Below are 23,686 nucleotides of genomic sequence, written 5' to 3'. Positions count from 1 at the left end.
TTACATACATAACCATCCACCGAGTGAAAAAGTTGCTCCTCACCTTAAAACCAATTGTCCTTTGGTTCTTGATTCCTCTACCCTTGGAAAAAAGCCTCTGTGCATTCACGCTATCTACTCCCCGCTCGATTCATTTATGTGCCTCTGTAAGATCACCCCTCATTCTCCTGCACTCCAAGTTATAAAGTCCTCGCCTGCCCAATCAGTTCCTTCGGCTCTGGCCCGTTGGAGTGGTTCAAGATGGTGGCTTCCCACCAAGGGAAAGCCAATAAATGCTGACACCCACAAGTAATAGGGATAGAATTAGGCCATTCGGCCCATCGGGTCCACTATACCATTCAATCACGGCTGATCACTGCCTCCTGATCCCATTTCCCTGCCTCCTTTCCATAACCCTTGACACCCGTTCTAATCAAGAACCTGTCTATCACTGCCTATAAAATATCTACTGACTTGGCCTCCACAGCCCTCAGTGGCAATGAGTTCCACAGATTAACTAACGTCTGACACAGATCCATAAGGGAGAGGACAGACGATTACAACCTTAAAGGCTGTATCTTACCAGCTAATTATTTCTTTGGCACCTTTATTGATTGAGTCTAGCTTTAGATTCTAGTGTTAATTAATTACTTAATTTATATTCCGTTGTTACCGTGGCGGAATTACAATTCATATCTTGTTCGAGCTTCTAGATTCCAATCCAATAATATAATTACATTGCAGTGGTCGAGGTTGTGGGGTGGGTAAACCATCCCAGGGACTGGCGTAGTCATACACACTACGCAGCTACGAGAGCACGTCAGAGGCTGGGAATCCTGTGGTGAGTTAAGTCCTAACTCCCCAAAGCCAGCAAGGCTCAAGATACTCACAAAGAGCTGGAGTAACTCAGCGGGACAGGCAGCATCTCTGGAGGGAAGGAGTGGGTGACGTTTTGGGTCGAGGCCCTTCTTTAGACCGTCTTTCTCTCCAGAGATGCTGCCTGTCCCGCTGAGTTACTCCAGTTTTTTTGGGTCTATCTTCGGTTTAAAGCACCAGGAGAGATATCGGAAGTCCTTCCTTCCCGCTGCTGTGAGGCTGCACAACCAGCGCTACTCCCAGCAGACCAGTCAACAGACCAGTCAACAGTAACAGTAAAGGAAAACACAGTAAATGATGACAATTATCCTTATCTTTATTTTTATTTATAATGAATGTCTCTTGCTATCCACTTTGCTGCTGTAACACTGCAAATTTCCCCGGTGTGGGACATAAGGGAATATATTATTATTATTATTATTATTATTATTATTATTATTATTATTAGCAGTTCCTACCTACACAATAGACAATAGGTGCAGGAGGAGGCCTTTCGAGCCAGCACCGCCATTCAATTTGCTCATGGCTGATCATTCTCAATCAGTACCCCGTTCCTGCCTTCTCCCCATACCCCCTGACTCCGCTATCCTTAAGAGCTCTATCTAGCTCTCTCTTGAATGCATACACACATCGACAAGGCTCAAGACAGATGTATGATGGAACACTCTGCACTTGTCTAGAATCAGTGGAGCTTCAACAACACTCGGGAAGCTCAACACCACAACAGGGCAGAGCAGCCCGCTCGATAAGCACCCCATCCACAACCATTAGTGTACTCCACTACCAAAGCACAGTAGCAGGAGTTCGTACCATCTATGCAGGCTACACTGCAGCAACTCACCAAGGGGAGCAACAAACAGCAACGAATTAAGAGTTGCGTTTTGTTTAGTTGCACCAAATATGAATCAGAAGAATTAAATTTGGTTTCTAGGCCAATGATCTCCCAGTGGTAGAAGACAATGGCAGCTAAACATGGGGCACACCGTCACCTGGAAGTTGGACTCCAAGCCACCCCTGTCATCCTGGCTTGCAAATACATCGCCGTTCCCTCAGCGTCACTGGGGCAAGATCCGGGAACCTCCCTCCAATAATCTGACAGGTTGGTGGGTGTGCTCATCTCTCAAGGACCTCTGTGGTTTAAGCAGGCAGCTCACCAGCAACTTCTCAAGGGCAATTCAGGACAGGCAATTAAATACTGGCTCAGCCGGCAAAGCCCACATCCCAGAAAATATATTTTAAAAATCCCATCAAACAATTAAGACTTGAAAATATTCCTGGCAGCCATGGAGGCACAAGGCCTGGAAATCTCATGTGTTCTTTAAAACCTGCTTTATTAACTAATGTGTCGGATGGAACTGCAGATGCGGGTTTATGCCAAAGAGAAACACAACGTGCTGAGGTAGGTCAGAGGGTCAGGCAGCTGCACTGGAGTAAAAGGATGGGTGATGTTTCGGATCTTAACCCTTCTTCAGATTGCTGCAGATGCTGGTTTACACTGAAGATAGACACAAAGTGGTGCAATAACTCAGCGGGTCAGGCAACGCCTCTGGAGAAAAAAGATGAGCGACGTTTCGGGTCGGAACCCTTCTTCAGACTCGGGTTCAGAAGGGTTTCAGGTCGAAATCCTTTTTCAGCAGTCTCAAGAAGGGTTCTGACCCAAAACTTTGCCCGTGCTTTTTCTCCAGAGATGCTGCCTGACCTGCTGCCCCCCAGCACCTTGTGTCTTTGGTATAAACCAGCGTCTGCAACTTGGTTTCTTGTTAACCGATGTTCTGATCACCTGCCCTGATAAGTAGGTTGTGGCAAAGTGTGTCCAATTAAAGTCCCTCAGAATATCTTCCTGCACTGTAGACTCCAAATCATTTTTAAAGTTGTTGTCTAGTAACTATGTCCTGGGTGGCCAACAGTACAATGAAATCGATGCCCAGGGAGTATGATCGCAGCCAAGATATTCCATATATTCTACACTTTGGTTGAAAGTTATTGGCAGTCATTTTTATAACACCATCAGTAACAAATTATAGTAATTGTACAGCTATGTGCATTTAATGAAGCAGCAGCAAATATTCAAACAAAGCTAACTGGAAGCTGCTTCACAGTTGTGCTGTCATTATCCGTCTGAAAATCTTTGCAAGTGGCAAGCTTTAACTAGACAACAAAGCTTGTTATGATCGGTGCAAATGATCTTTCAGCGTTAAAGAGCTGCAGTCAATCAGGATGGAGACTGTAAGCTGATTAAAAAGGTGTGCTAAATGTCTGTTGAAGTAATAGATAGGGGAAACAGTCAGACCCTTTCTCTGAACGGTGGCACAGCGGTAGAGTTGCTGCCTTACAGCGAATGCAGCGCCGGAGACTCAGGTTTGATCCTGGCTACGGGCGCCGTCTGTACGGAGTTTGTACGTTCTCCCCGTGACCTGCGTGGGTTTTCTCCGAGATCTTCAGTTTCCTCCCACTCTCCAAAGACGTACAGGTATGTAGGTTAATTGGCTGGGTAAAATGTAAACATTGTCCCTAGTGGGTGTAGGATAGTGTTAATGTGCGAGGATCGCTGGGCGGCGCGGACTCGGTGGGCCGAAGGGCCTGTTTCCGCGCTGTATCTCTAAATCTAAAAATCTCTAAAAAAAGATGGAAATATCAAATACTCGTGGGCATAGCTTTGTGGTGAGAGGAGCAAAGTTTAAAGGAGATGTGCAGGATGAGTTTTATTTTCACACCTGAAGTGGAGGGTGCCTGGAACACGCTGCCAGGGGGTGCTGGTAGAGGCAGACACAATCGTGGCATCTAAAGGACCTTTGGAATGGCACATGAATGTGCAGGGAATGGAGGGGTATGGATTAAGCACAGCAGATAAGAGTTGCTTTTGGTGCACTGTTCAGCACAGACATTGTGGGCCGAAGGGCCTGTTCCCGTCCTCTACAGTTCTATGTTCTAAAGAAGACTCTCACCCCCGAAATGGATGCTCCAGGGATGCTACCCGACCTGCTGAGTTACTCCAGCACTTTGCGTCATTGCTTTAATAAATCAGCACCAGCAGTTCCTTTGTTCCTACATTGTTTTAAGAATGCTTTGATTGTTGATATTCTAGTGCTCCTCTCCTAAGGCTTTCTGCTCAAGTACGCTATATTATTTCAAAACCAATTACAGATTGTGTCTCTTCCATTATTTATGATAGGCACACCGTCTCCTGGCCAATTTCGTTGCAACCAAATTTCTCTCAAGCTCTTCCTTTAACTGGTGGTTTAAAATCCCATATTACATTCCTCAAAAGAATGAAAAACTTCAATTTCTATTGTTCTCAAGCACCCCAATGCGCTTTGCAGCCAATGAAATACATCTGTGGTTCAGTTTCGTTTAGTTTAGTTTCGAGATGCAGCGCGGAAACAGGCCCTTCGGCCCACCGAGTCCACACCGACCAGCGACCCCCGCACATCAACACTAGCTTACACACACTAGGGACAATTTACATTGAAAACCAAGTCAATTAACCTACAAACCTGCACGCCTTTGGAGTGTGGGAGGAAACCAAAGATCTTGGAGAAAACCCACGCAGGTCACGGGGAGAACGTACAAACTCCGTACAGACAAGCACCCGTAGTCAGAATCGAACCCGGGTCTCTGACGCTGCAGGGCAGCAACTCTACCACTGCCCCACCAAGCTGGCCGTGGACACTGTTGTAATGTTGTTACTGTCTATGGCTTGATTGTGCTCATGTATAATATGAATTGACTGGACAGCACACAAACAAAGGTTTTCATTTCTCAGTGACAATAATAAACCTATGCCAATACCAATAATGTAGGAAACACAGCAGCCAAAGAAGAAGAAATTTCCACACATCTCATTTTGAAATGACCAGTCCCTTGTTTTATAGCTACGTCTCCTTGTTTGTGACTTTCCCACTAGTCCCGACCCGAAGTATCGTCCATTATTTCCCTCCTCAGAAGCTGCCTGGCCTGCTGAGTTCCTCCAGCACTATGTTCTTTGCTCAATATGTACCCTATCATAGAGTCATACAGCACAGAAACAGGCTCTTCAGCACAACTCATCCAAGCCATTGGCCTGCATTTGGTCCATATCCTTCTAAACCTTTCCGATCCATGTACCTGTCCAAGTGTATTTTAAATGTTGTTATTGCACCTGCCTCAACTACCTCATTCCATATACCTACCAACCTCTGAGTGTAAACGTTGCCCATCGGGTTCCTATTAAATCTTTCCCCTCTCAACTTAAATCTATGTCCTCTCGTTCTTGATTCCCCTACACTGGGTAAAAGACTCTGTGCATTCACCCCATCTTTTCCCCTCATGATTTTATACACCTCTATAAGATCACCTCTCAGCCACCAGAACTCCAAGGAATAAACTCATAGACTGCACAATCTCTTCCTCTAGCTCACTCCCTCGAGTCCTGGCAACACCCTCGTAAATCTTCTCTGCGCTCTTTCCAATGTAGTGACATCCTTTCCATTGCAGGGTGACCAAAACTTAATATAATCCTCTAATTGCAGCCTCACCAAATATCAAGCCTCCTAAGGGTCTTTTGTATTTGAACAAGGTCACCCGTCATCCTTCTAAACTCCAATGCGAGGAATGCAAACCCAAACAGTCCACGCATTTGCTTTAATAAGACACAGGAGCAGAATTAGGCCATTCGGCCCTTCACGCCTGACCAACCAATTGGGGCATGATTGGCTTCCATATTGGGCTACATGGCAACCATGCCAATACTTCAAATTCTGAAGAAGGGTCTTGACCCGCAATGTCACCCATTCCTTCTCTCCAGAGATGCTGCCTGACCCGCTGAGTTACTCCAGCATTGTGTGTCTACCTCCAATACCTCAAATGCCAGACAAGTGGAAATTGTTTACGGCCAGATGTTATTATCACTCAAACCAGTATTCGTTTTCCCAAATTAATGTCAGCACTTACCACAAGATCCTTTGCTGATCACCTTGATCCTCCGCTGCTGAGTGCACTGGGCCATGTCCAGCTCACACTCGTTGCTGTACGTGGAATAGTCCGACCCACAGACCGGCGCCACGACAGACGGGCAGGCACCTCTCTTGCAGATACATGTCCCCTTGGCCGGCTCTTTGAAGTCCTTTTCGCAGACGGCTCCAAATCCACAGAGGACACCTCTACAGACTGGGGGGAAAGGAGAGGGAGAACATAGTCAGAGACGTCATCTATATCTCATGGTTCCAGGTTCTGCACCAAATTAGATTAGACTTCGAACACAAAATTAGAAGCTCATCAACAGATCACTAATGTTTACCTCAGTCATAAGTGATAGGATGGCCTGATAGAATTCGACCATTTGGCCCATCAAGTCGACACCGCCATTCAATCATGGCTGATCTATCTCTCCCTCCTAACCCCATTCTCCTGCCTTCACCCCATAACCCCTGACACCCGTACTAATTAAGAATCTATCTATCTCTGCCTTATAAATATCCATTGACTTGGCCTCCACAGCCTTAGTTTAGTTTAGTTTAGAGATACAGCGCAGAAACAGGCCCGTTCAGCCCACCAGGTCTGCGCTGACCAGCGATCCCCGCACATTAACTCTATCCTACACCCACTAAGGACAATTTTTACATTTACCCAGCCAATTAACCTACAAACCTGCACGTCCTTGGAGTGTGGGTGGAAACCGAAGATCTCGGAGAAAACCCACGCAGGTCACGGGAGAACGTACAAACTCCGTACAGACAGCACCTGTACTCAGGATCGAACCTGGGTCTCCGGTGTTGCATTCGCTGTAAGGCAGCAACTCTACCGCTGCGCCACCGTCACCTTCTGTGGCACTGTTACACTGGAAACGGAGACCAGGCCTATCTAGATACAGTGCTACAGCTACACATCACCAGGGACATATTGGAAGCAATGATTAAAGGGATATTTATCCATGTCTCTTCTGATGACTCCTAAATAAATCTGTATTCTTTATTCTAAATCCTAACCTTTCATTGAAAAGGCGATAAGTTCCTCGAGTTTAGTTTAGAGATACAGCATGGATGCAGGCCCTTCGGCCCACCGAGTCCACGCCGACCATCCATCACCCGTTCACACTCGTTCTATGTTATCCCACTTCCTCATCCACTCCCTGCACACTAGGGGCAATTTACAGAGGCCATTTGACCCACAAACTGACTTGCCTTTGGTATGTGGCGGGAAACCAGAGCACCCAGAGTAAACCCACGCGGTCACAGAGAAAACCTGCAACCTCCACACCGGCAGCACCCGAGGTCAGGATCAAACCAGGGTCTCTGGCGCTGTGAGGCAGCAGCTCTACCAGCTGCACCACTGTGCCGTCCCAATCACTTTCTACTGGTCCTCCCTAATTAATACCCCTTCAGCCTCTGGAAAGAGTTGACCGTCTCCTGTCCTGTTAGCGATTTTATACATCTCCATCACATCTCTCTTTTGTCTTCGCGCCTTTCGGGGATGAGGCAAGGCTTCACCAATTTCTCCGCGGGTCCCTCACAATGACACCTGAACATTATCTCTGCTCTCTTTTTCCGCATCGTCTGCACCCTGCTGCACGTTTCTAGCACTCTCTATTTTGGCTTGGTAAATGTAAAAATTGTCCCTAGTAGGTGTAGGATAGAGTTAATGTGCGGGGATCGCTGGTCAGCGCAGACCTGGTGGGCCGAAAGGGCCCGTTTCTGCACTGTATCTCTAAACTAAACTAAAGAAGGCTGTGGAGGTGGCACGGTAGCGCAGCGGTAGAGTTGCTGCTTTACAGCGAATGCAGCGCCGGAGACTCAGGTTCGATCCTGACTACGGGTGCTGCACTGTAAGGAGTTTGTACGTTCTCCCCGTGACCTGCGTGGGTTTTCTCCGAGATCTTCGGTTTCCTCCCACACTCCAAAGACGTACAGGTATGTAGGTTAATTGGCTGGGTAAATGTAAAAATTGTCCCTAGTGGGTGTAGGATAGTGTTAATGTACGGGGATCGCTGGGCGGCACGGACTTGGTGGGCCGAAAAGGCCTGTTTCCGGCTGTATATATATGATATGATGATATGATAGGTCAGACTTCCTGCGTCTGCGACAGTTTGTTTTGAGTGGTAAATTCTTTACCTCCATTACACTGGTAGTGGAGACCATTGGGCAACCTCGTCTTCACCTTCTCAACAGTATGCCCGTCCTTCCAAACCTGCGGTGCCCCGAATTTGCCACGAAATTTGTGTTTTATATAAACTTAACATAGTGTCTTGGGATTTCGACACAGAATAGTACAGCACAGGAATGGTCCCCTTCAGGCCAATGTTTGTGCTGAACATGGTGCCAGGCTTAACTGATCTCATCTGCCTGTACATGATTCATATCTCTCTTTTCTGCAACTTCCGTGTGCCTATCTAAAAGCTTCTTAAATGCCGCAATGGAATCTGCCTCCACCACCAACCTTGGCAATGCATTCCAGGCCCCCACTACTCTCTGTGTAAAAAAACTTGCCCTGCACATCTCCGTTGATATGTCCCCCTCTCTCCTTATAGTGTTGGACTTTTCCACCTTGGGATAAAGGTTTTGACTGTCCACCCTATCTATGGCTCTCAGGAGATTATATACTTTTATCAAGTATCCACTCAACCTCCGACGTTCCAGAGAAATGTTATTTATGCATCTAGTTTTAGCGTTTGGAATGTATTATTTATTTGTTTAAAAGTTCCATTAATAATTCTTGTGTGTCTTAGATTTCCGTGCGCATATGCACATCAGCTCTCTCTGTTCTTGAACCCTCTACAAAGCATAATAATGCTGTTTTTTCTCGTTCCTCTGAACAACATTGGCGCGCACATCAGTGCTAAGCATCGTTGGCAGCGTGCCCACCCCGTCTACAAGGCGGAAGATGAGAATGTGCTGGCTTAGCGATTAAGAGGTAAAAATTTGCCTCTGAACCAAGAACAGACAAGTTGGCCTGCACACACAAAGCTCTGGGCCCACACAGCAGGCTGGTCTGCATCCAACAAGAGGAACTGCAACCACGTCCCCCCTCATCAATCACAACTAAATGGAAGAGAAATAAACCGAGGAAGATGAAAGTTGGGCAGGCACTGAAAACTGGCAAAGGCAACTGGCGAGGAGACACAGCCAAGACAACTTCGCTCACTTAATGCTATGCAGACACGATTTTATTACTTAAAGAGGCATAAATTGTTGAATATTGTAAAGTCCACAAAAGCGGGCAGCTTAGAATTAAATTTATAATTCTGTTGAATCTTGACACATTAATTAATCATCTACCGTACATTTTAAACCTATTATGTTCCCTTTCCCCTTTTCTATTGCTTTGTTTCCGCTTCTCTGAACTTGCCTCTGCTTCGGTTGCATTGTCGTTATTAACAAGGCAGCCCATAACATCTTTGTTGCAGTGTGATATTGCTCATTACCCAGAGGACAGACTCATCCTCAGAGCTGACTAATCTGCCCTTTAATCTGACTGCCTGCTGTAACAAGCTTTCATTTCTTTGCGTTCCACCAGACGACTGAGGCTCAATTATTCAGCTATGGCAATTTTGTAAATTTTAATACGTGGGTGCAGGGATCTGGAAATAATTATTTTGAGTTTAATAATGAGGATCCATTCCAATCTCCAGCCATAATTTCATTTCTAATTTATGTTAATTGAAGGTTTTATGGATTACTTAACCAAGGCAGGTAACGAGATAATTTCGAGAGCAGTTGTGATTTACCTCAGTGTGGTATTGACTTGGAGGATTGGAAAGAAAAAAAAAAAAGCAGAAAGCACTCAGCAAGTCGGGCAGCATGTGTGGGAAAAGACCCCTTGTCTAAACGGGCTAGAAGACAGATGAAAATCACGGGGGAGAGAGGAGCAGAAGTTCTTCAAGCGGCAACCAATATAACAGCAAATGTGAAACAGAAATACCCGCAGATGATGGAAATCTGAAATAAAACCGAAATCGCTAGAATACTCAGTGGGTCAGGCAGCATCGGTGAAAAGAGAAAAACAGTTTAGGTCTCAGTGGAAAACCCCTATCAAGGAACTGTGTGCATTTTAGTATTCTAATGTGTTTAATTGGGCACACATTCTAAAGGTGGGGACATACAGGATGTTCAGGATGCAGGTCACTCATGTCAAACTAAAATGAAGAATTTTAGTCATAGAGTCACAGAATCACAAAGCTGTACAGCACAGAAACAGGCCCTTTGGCCCACCTTGTCCAAGCCGATAAAGTTGGCATATAAGGCTAGTCCCATTTCCCTGCCTTTATGCTTCTGACCATATGCTTCTGAAATCCTCCTATCCATAGATTTATCCGAATGTCATAGGATAACTCAACAGAGGAACAAGTCCTTTTGGTCCACCAAGTCCACACTGACGATCCAGCACCCATATACACTAACCACGTTTTCTTCTCCCCATCTTACTGTTAACTACCTCCAGAATTCACCATTCACCTACATTTGGGGCAATTTACAGTGGCCAACTCATCTATCATCAACACGTCTTTGAGCTGTGGGAGTAAACCTGAGTGCCAGGGGGAAACACACAGACACAGGGTGCACGGGCAAACTCCACGCCGACAGCATGAGAGGTCAGGATCGCACCTAGGCCGCTTGGAGCTGGGAGGCAGCCACACCACTGCGCCACCCTTTCTATTGTGAGGACTGAGGACATTTGGAACTCACTGTTCCAGAGAACTGTCCTTCATTATGTTCAAGCCGAGGCCTGTGTTGGACAGAACCAAGGTTAGCCAAGTATTGTGGCCAAGACAGATGCCAACCCCGTTTTTCTTTACTTCTCCTCCTGTTCCTGAGTGTCCTGGGTGTAAATATCAAAGATACTAGAGGAGCAAGATGGACCACTCTGTTGAAATCGCCTATACTGAAGTGTGGTACGCAAAGGAGCGTAACGTCTGCCATTTTAGTAAGCAAAACCCGCCGTTCGCTATGCCTCTCGCAGTGTAATCAGTGTTCTGGGGGAACAGTATGTGTGATGATTACCATTAAAATGCAGAATATATCTCATCTATCAATTCACAGATACTACGGTTTTTAGGGTCGAGTGGTCTATCTTGCTCCTCTAGTATCTTTGGTAAATATCATCAACAGGTTGACCTGGTAAAACCACACCGACAATACGAACAAGAACACTCACCGATACCTCCACTTCCTCAGAAGACAAGGGATATTTGGCATGTCTCCAATGACTCTTTTATTAATTTCTACAGATGCACCATAGAAGGAATCCTATTGGAATACATCAGTGTATATCAGTGTTCTACCCAAGACTGCAAGACAGAGGGAGAACTGGTCTTCACCAGGTCAAGGTATCTGACCTTGGAGTCTCCTGCCCAAGGCGGAATATGTCGCATGGGTGCACGCCAATAATCTCCCGTACACACAAGGATGATATGCATCAAATGGTCTGTAAAGTCTACGCTGCAAGCTTCCATCAAGAGCTGGGATAGATTTAACTTTAGCAGTTGAAGTGATTTGTTTTTACTCTGTAAAAATGCTGCAAAGCAAGATGAGTTCAAGGCCAAGGGGTCAGCGTCATGCGTGATGGATTATAATTGGTGTCTTGGAGTTATCACTCCATTACTTCCAGTCTCCGGAATAAATTCCATCATTTTGTCCTTTACCTTTCGTTATTTCTTAACGATTAAGTGGATCTGTCAGAAATGGAACGTTTAATAGTCAATTGGTTTCACCTTGCTCACACACTTTAGATTCTAAGCAGCTAGCCACGTCTGACAGCACAGAGAAAATTTGACCATTCTTCAAGAAGAAATTTGCTGCATTATTTTTGTTCCTATTTTTAATTTTTTTAAAATTGCTTACTCTAATTTCACTGCTCGACAGCGTCACTGAATCTTCATGCATATTCTGCCGACTGGTGAGGCCCAGATTAATAAAGCAGGTATACAGGCCCATTGGCCCAACCCGTCCATATTGAGCAAGATGACCCATCCAAACTAGTCCCATTTGCCTGTGCCTGGCTCATGTCCCTCCAACTATCTCCTGTCCATGTACCCGTCCAAATCTCTTTTAAATGTTGTTATAATGGCACAGAGGTGCAACTATAGAGTTGCTGCCTTATAGCACCAGAGACCCGGGTTCGATCCTGACCTCGGGTGCTGCCTGTACGGAGTTTGTACATTCGCCCTGTGACCGCGTGGTCTTTCCTCCGGATGCTCCGGTTTGACCGCGGGAGAGGACTGCAGGGGAAGGGAAAAGACATTCTGGCCTTCCATCACAGTGAGGAGGGGACTGGAGGAGACTCACTGTGATGGATGTTTCTTTTTTTTTGTGTTGGTTGGGGTTGTGTAATTTGCTTATTTTATTGCTTTTATTGTTGGACTGTGGGTGACTAAATTTCGTCCAAAAAACTTGTTTTTTGGATGACAAATAAAGATATCTTGAATCTTGAATCTTTTCTCTCACATTCCAAAGACTTGCGTTTTTGTAGGTCGATTGATTTTGTAAATTGTTCCTAGTGTGCAGGATAAAACTAGTGCAAGGTTGATCGCTGGGCGGCAATGGATTCGGTGAGCCGAAGAGGCTGTTTCCACACAATATAACTCTAAACTAAACTACCTGCCCCAACTATGTCATCTGGCAGCTCGTTCCATATATCCATCACCCTCTCAATGAAAAAGCTGCTCCTCAGGCTCCTATTAATCCTTTGCCCCCTCTCCTTAAACCTAAGCCTTCAACCCTGAGGAAACAACTGTGCATTCACCCGATCTATTTCAACGGTTTCAAAGGTCTTTTATTGTCACGTGTACCAATTAAGGTACCGTGATATTCGTATTACCATACAGCCATACTAAAAAAAGCAACAAGACACACAACTACACAAAAGTTAACATAAACAACCACCCCACATTTCTCCCTGTGATGGAAGGCAATAAAGTCTAATCTTCTTCCCTCATTTTGCCACGTCCTTGTAAATCTTCTCTGTTCCCTTTCCAGCTTGACATCTTTTCCATAACATGGTGCCCAGAACTGCACACACCACTCTAAATGCGGCCTCACCAACGTCTTATACAACGGCAACATGACCTCCCAACCTTTATACTCACCTCCCTACTTCTACACTGGAGTATATGCTGGAGTAACTCAGCGTGTCAGGCAGAATCTCTGGAGATAAAGAATAAATGAAGTATTGGGTCGTAACACTTCTTCAGACTGGATGGCAAGGCACAAGGCAGCATTCTCACAGATGGAGTGTGAAAGAAATAATTGGTTCGGGAGTTGCAGAGCAGTGGGGAAGAAGCTGCTACGAAATCTGCACGTTTGAGCTTGTGAGCTCTTGTATCTTCTGCGGGAAGACAGAAGAGAGACATAGGAATGGCCAAGGTAGCTGACATCTTTGCCTTCCTGATGCCACGCACTGTAAAGTTGGACTGGAGGGAAGGAAGTGCCGAGCATGTGATGGACTGGGCTGCGGTCACTGTAAATCAGTCACAGTGATCACAGTCCAGGGGGAGCTATTTCAAACACCATACCTGGAGGAAGTGAACCTGTGCATGCGTGTTACTGTGGGAGGTTCCAGTGGTAGCACGTGTTGGGGTGACTGCTGCCACGTCTGTACGTTGCATTCTCAATGGTCATTAAATCAAGTTTGAAGCCAAATAACTTGTTGTTATTCTTGCGACATCGGTCACCACTCTTTGTAGGTTCAGGTGGTCAGGGGCAGAGCAGTTGCCATGCCAGGCTGAGATGCATCCTGTCAGGATACTTTCTATAACCATCTGCAGAAGTTCAAGCAAAAGTTTGTAGACGTGCCGAATCTTCTCAGAAAAGTAACTACACTGAAGTACTTTCACGATCACCGCACCGATATGAAGGGACCAGTTTAGGTGTCTGGTGATATGGATGCCTAGAAAGGTGTCAACCAACTCTGCAGCAGTTCTGTCGATCAGGACAAGCAGACACAGTGTCGGAGTAACTCAGTGAGTCAGGCAACATCTTGACCGGTAAAGATGTCAAAGGTTACAGGGAGAAGGCAGGTAACTGGGTTTGCAAAATGGCCTAATTCTGCTCCTCTGACTTAAGGCAGAGCGGTAGTGTTCATCCCTTTCAGCGCCAGAGACCAGGGTTCGATCCCGACTACGGGTGCTGTCTGTACGGAGTTTGTACGTTCTCCCCGTGACCGCATGGGCTTTCTCCGAGATCTTCGGCTTCCTCCCACGCTCCAAAGACGTACAGGGGTTTGTAGGTTAATTGGCTTGGTATAAATGTAAATTGTCCCTAGTGTGTTGGGGTGTTAATGTGCATGGATCGCTGGTCGGCGCGGACTCGGTGGGCCGAAAGGGCCCGTTTCCTCGCTGTATGTCTAAACTAAGCTCAACTAAACTAAACTTATGCCTTACTCTGACTGTAAACTGGCAGGTGCAACACTGGCAGGTGACCAGACTGGCTGAAACGAGGACAAAGGATGGAGTGATATGGCATTTGAAGGAGGTGTAGCAGTGGTCGAGAGAGTCCAATGTAGGGTCAGGAGACATGCCGATGATATTTGGGGAGTGAATTCCTTCAGTTTGCTTGGCAAACCAAGGGATAATCTCTACCAACTGACATTACTAAGAACTGCAGTTGACAATTTAACAGAATCCGCACACACCCTGCTCAAGAAATAATTGTATCTCAATGACTTAACTCCTCCATACTCCACAGGCAGTGGCAGTAGCATCCTATAGATTTCCTCTCCTCCAGAACTTTATAATACAAATTTATTTCCCAGAATTTGCCTGGTGCCTTCTGCCAAGTCATTCTTTCTGCTCACAACTCCATCTTCTGCCATTTCGCAGGTAATTACCACTGGCACTTGAGTAATTATTTGGATACATCCAATTCCATCATCCCAGTTCTTACACAAAGGGACATCTTTTTGAAAAGCCAAATGCCAATTGCTTATTCTGTAAGCTTCTTCCATTTTCAACCTGTTAGTTTACTGCTGTGAGACACATGTAATTCTTGTTTATCAATGAGGAAGGCCACTTGGCCCATTGAGTCTGTACTGGCTCCATGTGAGAGCAAACCAGCTTGTACAAATTTCATGTTCACGTGTTGACAGGTAGAAATGGAACATGTAGGAAATACACCGGTCAGCCAAAACATTATGACCACCTGCCTAACATGCTGTTGGTCCTCCGTGTGCAGCCCCATACGCAGCAGGGTGCGATGCACTGTGTATTGTGACACATTCCTCCCGTGACCAACATTTAGAATTTTCTGTGACTTGTGCCACAGTCGACCTTCTGTCGGTTCGGACCAGACGGAATAGCCTTGGTTGCCCTCACGCATCGATGAGCCTTGGTTGCCCAACACCCTGTTGCCGGTTTGTGGTTTGTCCCTCCTCGGACCACTGTCAGTACGTACTCACCACTGCTGACCGGGAGCACCCCACAAGCCTTGCCGTTTCAGAGATGCTCTCACCCCGTCATAACAATTTGGCCCTTGTCAAAGCCGCTCAGGTCTTTACTCCTGCCCATTTCCTGCATCCATCACATCAACTTCAAGAACTGACTGTTCACTTGCTGCCTAATATATCCCACCCCTTCACAGGTGCCATTGCGACAAGATAACCAATTTTATTCACTCCGCCTGTCAATGGTCATAATGTTTTGGCTGATCGGGGTATTTTCCCATGTTTCCGTAACCTAAGGATTCCAACTCTCAAGAGTCAAGACTGTTTGATTGTCATATATGCCGACAACCGAACAATGAAGTTGAGCAGGATACAAAGCTATAGGTGCAATACACATGGCTAATATATAATAATAGAAAATTCAATAAATTGACAACCACAATGCCAGTGCAAAACAAAAAAAAAGAGTCCTTGGAGTAACCAAAGGCAGTTCATCAAAGTTCATAGTTAAAATTAGTGTTGTGCAGTGTGTAAGAGCCAGACGAATGTTTGGAAGAAGATGATCTTGAACGTCATGGTCAAGGTTTTCAGGCTCCTGTACCGTCTTCCCGATGGTAGGAGTGAAATGAGAGCATGGTCAGGAAGGTGTGGGTCTTTGACGATGCTGGCCACCTTTTGGAGGCAGCGCTTCCTAGAGACCCCTTTGCTGGTGGGGAGGTCGGTACTTGAGAAGGTCTGGCCAGTGTCAACCACAGAGAGACTTCTTTTTAAAAATTGAAATGGCAATTGCTTATTCCGTATGTTTATTCTACCGAGTCTACCAAGATTTCATTCTGATATCACAGAGAGCGGTTTAACATGGAAGTAGGTCATTTGTTCCATTGCTTGGTACTCTCTCCTCGTGTAGATTTGCTTCAAATATCTACGCCTGTATGTTTAGAAACATAGAAACATAGAAAATAGGTGCAGGAGTAGGCCATTCGGCCCTTCGAGCCTGCACCGCCATTCAATATGATCATGGCTGATCATCCAGCTCAGTAGCCTGTACCTGCCTTCTCTCCATACCCCCTGATCCCTTTAGCAAAAAGGGCCACATCTAACTCCCTCTTAAATATAGCCAATGAACTGGCCTCAACTACCTTCTGTGGCAGAGAATTCCACAGACTCACCACTCTCTGTGTGAAGAAATGTTTTCTCATCTCGGTCCTAAAAGACTTCCCTCTTATCCTTAAGCTGTGACCCCTGGTTCTGGACTCCCCCAACATCGGGAACAATCTTCCCGCATCTAGCCTCTCCAACCCCTTAAGAATTTTATATGTTTCTATAAGATCCCCCCTCAGTCTTCTAAATTCCAGCGAGTACAAGCCCAGTCTATCCAGTCTTTCCTCATATGAAAGTCCCGCCATCCCGAAAGTTCTTAGACATCTTTGGAAATAACAAAGGGCTGCTCTAAATGATTTGGCAGCAACTCGGATAAAATTGTCACTCAATTCCCAGTTGAAATGGGAACGGTTAAGGATGTGGGAGGAGGGTGCGTGCTTTATGTAGGACATGCATACACATCTCCTCAAACCTTACACACAAAATGCGGGAGTAACTCAGCAGGACAGGCAGCATCTCCGGAGAGAAGGAATGGGTGACGTTTCGGGTCGAGACCTTTCTTCAGACTGAGTCATCGAAGAGGTAGTCTAGAGTTATGGAAGGGTAAGGTGTGATAACGACAAATCTAAGCAGGTGATGATAAGGAAATGTAGACTGGTTCATTGTTAGCTGAGGGGAAGGTGGCAAGGAGGTATACAATCGGTAAAAATAATCAGGACAGTGAAACTAGTCGGAGAACTAGGATGGGGGTAGGGTTGGAGCCACGAGGGTTACTTGAAGTTGGAAAAATTGATATTCATACCGCTGGGGTGTAAGCTGCCCAAGCAGAAATATGAGGTGCTGTTCCTCCAATTTGCGTTGGGCGTCACTCTGACAGTGGAGGAGGCCCAGGACAGAAAGGTCAGTGTGGGACTGGGAGGGGTTAGAGCGTTGAGCAATGGGTAGATCGCGTAGGCCTAGGCGGACAGAGCGGAGGCGTTCAGTGATTCGATCGCCGAGCCTGCGCTTGTTCTCGCCGATACTGTGGAGATGAGGAATGCAGAGCCAGATCTGTCCTTTTTGTTTGCTTCGGCCACTGTCCAGTGGCCGAAGCAAACAAAAAGGACAGATCTGGCTCTGCGTTCCTCATCTCCACATTACGTAGGCATCATCTCAGCCTCGTGGTCACGGGGAGAGGTCCTGACACTAGGCTGCGGCTCAGTTTGGAAGCCAGACCCGCGTGGTGTCTTTTTGCATTAGAAGCTGTTGCTCCAAACACATGATTAGCAGCAGCTGGCAAATGACCTAGAAACATAGCAATAGAACCTCTATTTATAGAGCGCCTTCAAAGAACTCCACATCCCAAAATGCTTTTCCACTTATGAAATATCTTTGAATGAAGTCACTAAGAAAATGTCAAATAGAAAATGCAGCAATTTCTCACGTTTACAGTCACTTCTGGATAGACTGCTTTGGTGGTGCTGATCGAGGTTAACATTGATCAGGGCTCGGGGGAAAACTCAATCCCTTCTGAAATAATGATGTTGCATTTTTAAGTCCCCTTGCCAGAGCAAACGAGGCTTTGATTTACCGTGTCATCTGAAAGACGGGCAGACCTCAAGCCAGTGTCGCTGCTCATTCAGTGGCCTCCCTGTCCTTTTAATACCTTAATTTTACCTAACCCCACGTTAAATACTTCAGCCAAATTGGAAACTGTGTCCATCTGAAACATCGCATTCCTGAATCGTGCAAGCCCCTTTGAGAGCGTTCTCTGAATAAATTCTAAACCCAGCACAGCATTTAAATTCCAAATTCCGAGTTAATTAGTTTGTCCTGGTTTCCAGGGAGAAAGGTCACATCTGATTTAACCTGTCAACAACCTGCCTCTGTTATTTAAAACCTGCCAGTCAAACTGAGATTGTAGACTCATCTCCGACTCCAATCCCGTGCATCACTGCTGCCTGCCTTGATCTGCAAAGGATTGCCGGATTATCTCCCAGTATCCTGCACGGTCTCAATAGTCTTAGCCCACCTGAGCAGGTCTGAAGATGGGTCTCGACCCGAAACGTCACCTATCCATGTTCCGCAAAGTTGCTGCCTTTTGTGTAAACCAGCATCTGCATTCCTTTGTGTCCACAAGGCCCATCTGTAATTGCCTGGCGGCACAGTGGCACAGCTGGTAGAGCCGCTGCCACACAGCGCCAGAGACCCGGGTTCGATCCTGACCTCGGTCTGTGTGGAGTTTGCACTTTCTCGGCATGTATTCAGTGGGCCAAAGGGTCTGTTTTCATGCTGTATCTCTAAAAACATAGAATGGAGGTGAGCGACCTTAGCTTAGGGAGACAGCATGGAAACAAGTCCTTTGGCCCACCGAGTTTGCACCGACCTGCACACTCAATCTATCCTACACACTGAGGACAATTTACAAGAGACAATTAACCAACATCCCCGGTGTAGGAAGGAACTGCAGATGCTCGTTTATACCAAAGATAGAAACAAAATGCTGGTGTAACTTAGTGGGTAAGGCAGCTTACCGGGTAAAAAAGAATCGGTGACATTTTGGATCGAAACCCTTCTTCACACCCCGAAACATCGCCTATTATTTTTCTCCAGAGATGCTGCCTGACCCGCTGAGTTACTCTAACGTTTTGTGTCGACCTACAAACCCAAACGTCTTTGGGATGTGGGAGGAATTGGGAGCAATCAGAGAAAACCCACGCGGTCTCACAGACAGTATCCGAAGTCAGGATCGAATCCAGGTCTCTGGCGCTTTAAGGCAGCAGCTCTACTAGCTGTGCCACTGTGCCACCCCCTGCACCACTGTACCACCCCCTGCACCCCCTGCCCCACTTTGCCACACCCTGTGCCACCCCCTGCCCCACTGTGCCATCCCTGCACCACTGTGCCACTCCCTGTGCCACTCCCTGTGCCACCCCCTGCCCCACTGTGCCACCCCCTGCCCCACTGTGCCACCCCCTGCACCACTGTGCCACCCCTTGCACCTCTGTGCTACCCCCTGCACCACTGTGCAACCCCCTGCCCCTCTGTGCCACCCCCTTCCCCACTGTGCCACCCCCTGCACCACTGTGCCACTCCCTGCACCACTGCACCACCCCCTGCCCCACTGTGCCACCCCCTGCCCCACAGTGCCACCTGCCTGCACCCCCGTGCCACCCCCTGCCCCACTATGCCACCCTTCCTGTACTGGGTGAAGGTGCTCCCGCGGCATTTTTAGGAAAAGGCGTTCCAGGATTCAGATCTAACAATGATGAAGACTTCCGATATATTTCCAAGTCTGTTAGCATCCATTTTGGAGGGAAACCTACTGTCATTGGCATTCCCATGTGCCTGCTGCTCTTGTTCACCTTGCAGGTACAGATGAAGGGGTTGGGAAGTGCTGTGAAGTGGTGTCAGTGTGCTCCCCTCCCACTCCAAAGACGTTTGTAAGTTAATTGGCTTCGGTAAAATTGTAAATTGTCCCTAATGTGTCGAATAGGGTGCGTGTGTACGGGGGGTGGTCGCTGGTCAGCGTGGACTGAACTTAATGGAGATCAAAGACGCTTATGGACTTCTCACAATGGAAAAGAACACAGTGCAAAGCAACTAGGAAAAAATAATAACATAAGAAGGGAGAGATATCTGGCCTACTGAGTCCATTCCACCATTCATTGCTATGGCTATTTACCTGCACCATCCATGTGTTTCTTGTTTGCTTCAATATCCTGAAATCCAGTAATATCTGTTCTGAATGAACTCAATGACTGAACCAACCCAGCCCTCTGGGGAAGGGAATGACAAAGATTCACCACCTTGCACATCCAAGCATTCCCCCTGCACACTTGATGCAAAGGTAAAGTTTTACACAGTTACAGTTGATAAGCATCTATAATACCATCTCTAATAATTGCCATCTCTAATACCTCCTGGAAGTTGATACCATTTAGATGCATCAGTACTTTGAATTAAATGTTGTCTTGGAATGCACTGGAGGGAAGGGAAGGGTTTGTTAAATAATTCTGTTAAATTAAGGGAGCTTGGGGATATCAAACCATCTGGAGAACGTGCTCCTGATTAACCAACTGAGCTTCCCACTGTAGAATATCGGCTAATGGCGTGCTGTTGTGAATTCAGGTCATTTTAACCATGAAATGTTTCAGAATTCGAAATCCCTAATCCTAGTGATTTACACACAATGGTACGGTTCTCATTCCACTTGCATTCTCTCTATTCAGAGTGTCACTGACGACACAGTCAACCCTTTGTACATCAAACAAAGCAAAATACTGCACACGGGGAAATCTACACAAAGACAGCAAGAAACAGAAACCACATTATCATCTTGCAGGATAGACTGGGTGATATCCCCTCCCCTCCCCCCGTAAAGCTCAGGAAGTGAAGGAGTAAATGATGCACGTAAGAACAATCAAAAGTCCCTTGGAGCAAGAGTCAAGAGTGTTTTCATAAGTTCACAAGTGATAGGAGCAGAATTAGGCCATTCGGCCCATCGAGTCTACTCCGCCATTCAACCATGGCTGATCTATCTTTCTCTCTCAAACCCGTTCTCCTGCCTTCTCCCCATTACCCCTGACACCCGTACTGATCATACCGTCATATGTCCTGACACAGAACAATGAAATTCTTACTTGCAGCAGCAAAACAGATATGTAAACATAGCACAGGTTGAACTATAAGGTGGAACAACCGATGGTCCGCCCATCCTTATAATCTGGACAACATTACGACAGCTCAGTTGAAATTCCCCGAGTGGCCACAGATGGCATTGTGAGTGGTGAGCTGACTGAAGAAGGGTCTCGACCTGAAATGTCACCCGATCCTTCTCTCCAGAGATGTTGCCTGTCCCGCTGAGTTACTTCAGCGTTTTGTGCCTGTCTTCCCCTTATAACTGATGTCGGTTATAGCGGACGGACCTGCCGACTCATCCCCGGCTCCCATCGTTTCCCCGGACGTTTAGAGCCTTGGTTACGACAACACTCCAACAGTGATCCCAGGAACGAGTAGGTTAACCTGTGATGAGCGTTTGTCGGCACTGGTCCTGTACTCGCTGGAGTTTAGAAGATTGGGGGAGGACCTCATTGAAACGTACAGAGTAGTGAAAGGCTGGGATCGAGTGGATGTGGAGAGGATGTTTCCACTAGCGGGAGAGTCTAGGACTAGAGGTCACAGCCTCAGAATTAAAGGACGTTCTTTTAGGATGGGAATGGGGAGAAATTTCTTTAGTCAGAGGGTGGTGAATCTGTGGAGTTCTTTGCCACAGAAGGCCAAGTCAGTGGATGTTTTTAAGGCAGAGATAAATAGATTCTTGATTAGTACAGGTGTCAGAGGTTAAGGGGAGAAGGCAGGAGAATGGGGTTAGGAGGGAGAGATAGATCAGCCGTGATTGAATGGCGGAGTAGACTTGATGGGCCGAATGGCCTAATTCTGTTCCTATTCCTTATGACCTTATGACACAAGGTGCACCAGCGAGCCCTTCTTCACACCAAAAGGACACAAAGTGCTGGAGTAATTTGGCGGGTCAGGACCTCTGGAGAACGTGCATTGGTGACATCGGGACCCTTCCTCAGAATGATTCCGTTGGCTGGGTTACGCCAGCACTTTGTGTTTCATTGTGCCCCCCCCTCGATCACCATGGAGCCGAGAATGACGGAAAATCGGTGTTCAACCTGTACTCTGTACATCCCGTAATAAACTGCAAAGAAAAGTCCAGTATATATAAAAAGAAATTGCAGCGAATTATGGATGCAGCCCAGACCATCACACAAACCAACCTCCCTTCCATTGACTCCATTTATACTCATGCTGCCTCGGCAAGGCCAGCAGCATAATCAAGGACGAGTCGCACCCTGGCCACTCCCTCTTCTCCCCTCTACCATCAGGCAAGAGGTACAGAAATGTGAAAACGCACACCTCCAGATTTCAGGGACAGTTCCTTCCCAGCTGTTATCAGGCAACTGAATCATCCTACCACAACCAGGGAGCATTGCTGAACTACTATCCACCTCAGTGGTGACCCTCGGACTATCCTTGATTGAACTTTGCTGGCTTTACCTTGCTCTAAACGTTATTCCCTTATCGTGTATCTATACACTGTAAATGGCTCGATTGTAATCATGTACTGTCTTTCCGCTGACTGGATAGGATGCAACAAAAGCTTTTCACTGATCATAAACTGAACTGTGACTGTAATACTGTAAATACACAAATAAATAGATGTGAAAAGCAATATGAAAAGCAAAGATAGACACAAAAAGCTGGAATAACTCAGTGGGACAGGCAGCATCTCTGGAGAGAAGGAATGAGTGACGTTTCGTGTTGAGACGGTCTGAAGACCTGAAACGTTACCCATTCCTTCTCTCCAGAGATGCTGCCTGTCCCGCTGAGTTACTCCAGCCTTTTGTGTCTATCTTCAGTTTAAACCAGCATCTGTAGTACCTTCCAACACTTTGTGAAAAGCAAGTTTGAATGGCAAGGGAACGAGCTGATAATTTCCACTCTGCCTGACTTCTCGATGTTCCTTCTCAAGGCACAAGCTCATTGCTGGTTACAATTCCCAGCCGCCGGTAAACATGTGAGATTTATACGTTAGGTGCTGGTGAGGTAGTTAATCATAAGGGTTTCAGACACACTGCATCATTCTGAGCTCCCTGACCTCTCTTCTACCTCTGTGATAAGATGCAGGAGCTGAAAGGCTCGGATGTCTGGATTTAAGAACAGCCTCTTCCCCACTGCTTCCTGACTCCTGAACCGAACGCCTCTTTCACACCCTCTCCTCAGAAGTGCAGTCATGCACAGGAACAGGCCCTTCGGCCCACAGTGTCTGTGCTGAATATAAACGAATCTCCTCTGCCTGCAGATGATCCATATCACTAGATTCCCAGCGGGCGGGCGGGCGGGGGGCTTGGGGGGGCTGCTACCACACGCAGCAGCACGCAGCAGACCGTTCCGTGAACTTTCGTAACTTTGTCGGCACTAAAACGTGACGACTGCCGAGGTCAGGCCCCGGCACGGTGGCGCAGCGGTACAGTTGCTGCTTTACAGTGAATGCAGCGCCGGAGACTCAGGTTCGATCCTGACTACGGGTGTTGCACTGTAAGGAGTTTGTACGTTCTCCCCGTGACCTGCGTGGGTTTTCTCCGAGATCTTCGGTTTCCTCCCACACTGCAAAGACGTACAGGTATGTAGGTTAATTGGCTGGGTAAAATGTAAAAATTGTCCCTAGTGGGTGTAGGATAGTGTTAATGTGCGGGGATCGCTGGGCGGCACGGACTTGGTGGGCCGAAAAGGCCTGTTTCCGGCTGTATATATATGATATGATATGATATATGGCTTTACCGGTAGTATGCAAACACAAAGCATTTCACTGTACCTCGGTACATGTGAGAGTAAA

General features: G+C 46.7%; 1 protein-coding gene across 10 annotated transcripts in view; it reads right to left on the bottom strand.

The window, feature by feature from the left end:
* agrn (agrin) overlaps positions 1–23,686 on the bottom strand; it is a 519,366-nt gene that overhangs the window by 170,660 nt on the left and 325,020 nt on the right. For all 10 annotated transcript variants that reach the window (XM_078425207.1, XM_078425208.1, XM_078425209.1 and 7 more), the window contains one exon: positions 5,785–6,000. In XM_078425207.1, the coding sequence (XP_078281333.1) occupies positions 5,785–6,000 (216 nt within the window). The remainder of the gene's footprint in view (positions 1–5,784; positions 6,001–23,686) is intronic.

The sequence above is a fragment of the Rhinoraja longicauda genome, chromosome 30 (assembly GCF_053455715.1).
Source record: "Rhinoraja longicauda isolate Sanriku21f chromosome 30, sRhiLon1.1, whole genome shotgun sequence".
Lineage (NCBI taxonomy): Eukaryota > Metazoa > Chordata > Chondrichthyes > Rajiformes > Arhynchobatidae > Rhinoraja > Rhinoraja longicauda.
This window is presented reverse-complemented; position numbering and strand designations above follow the sequence as displayed.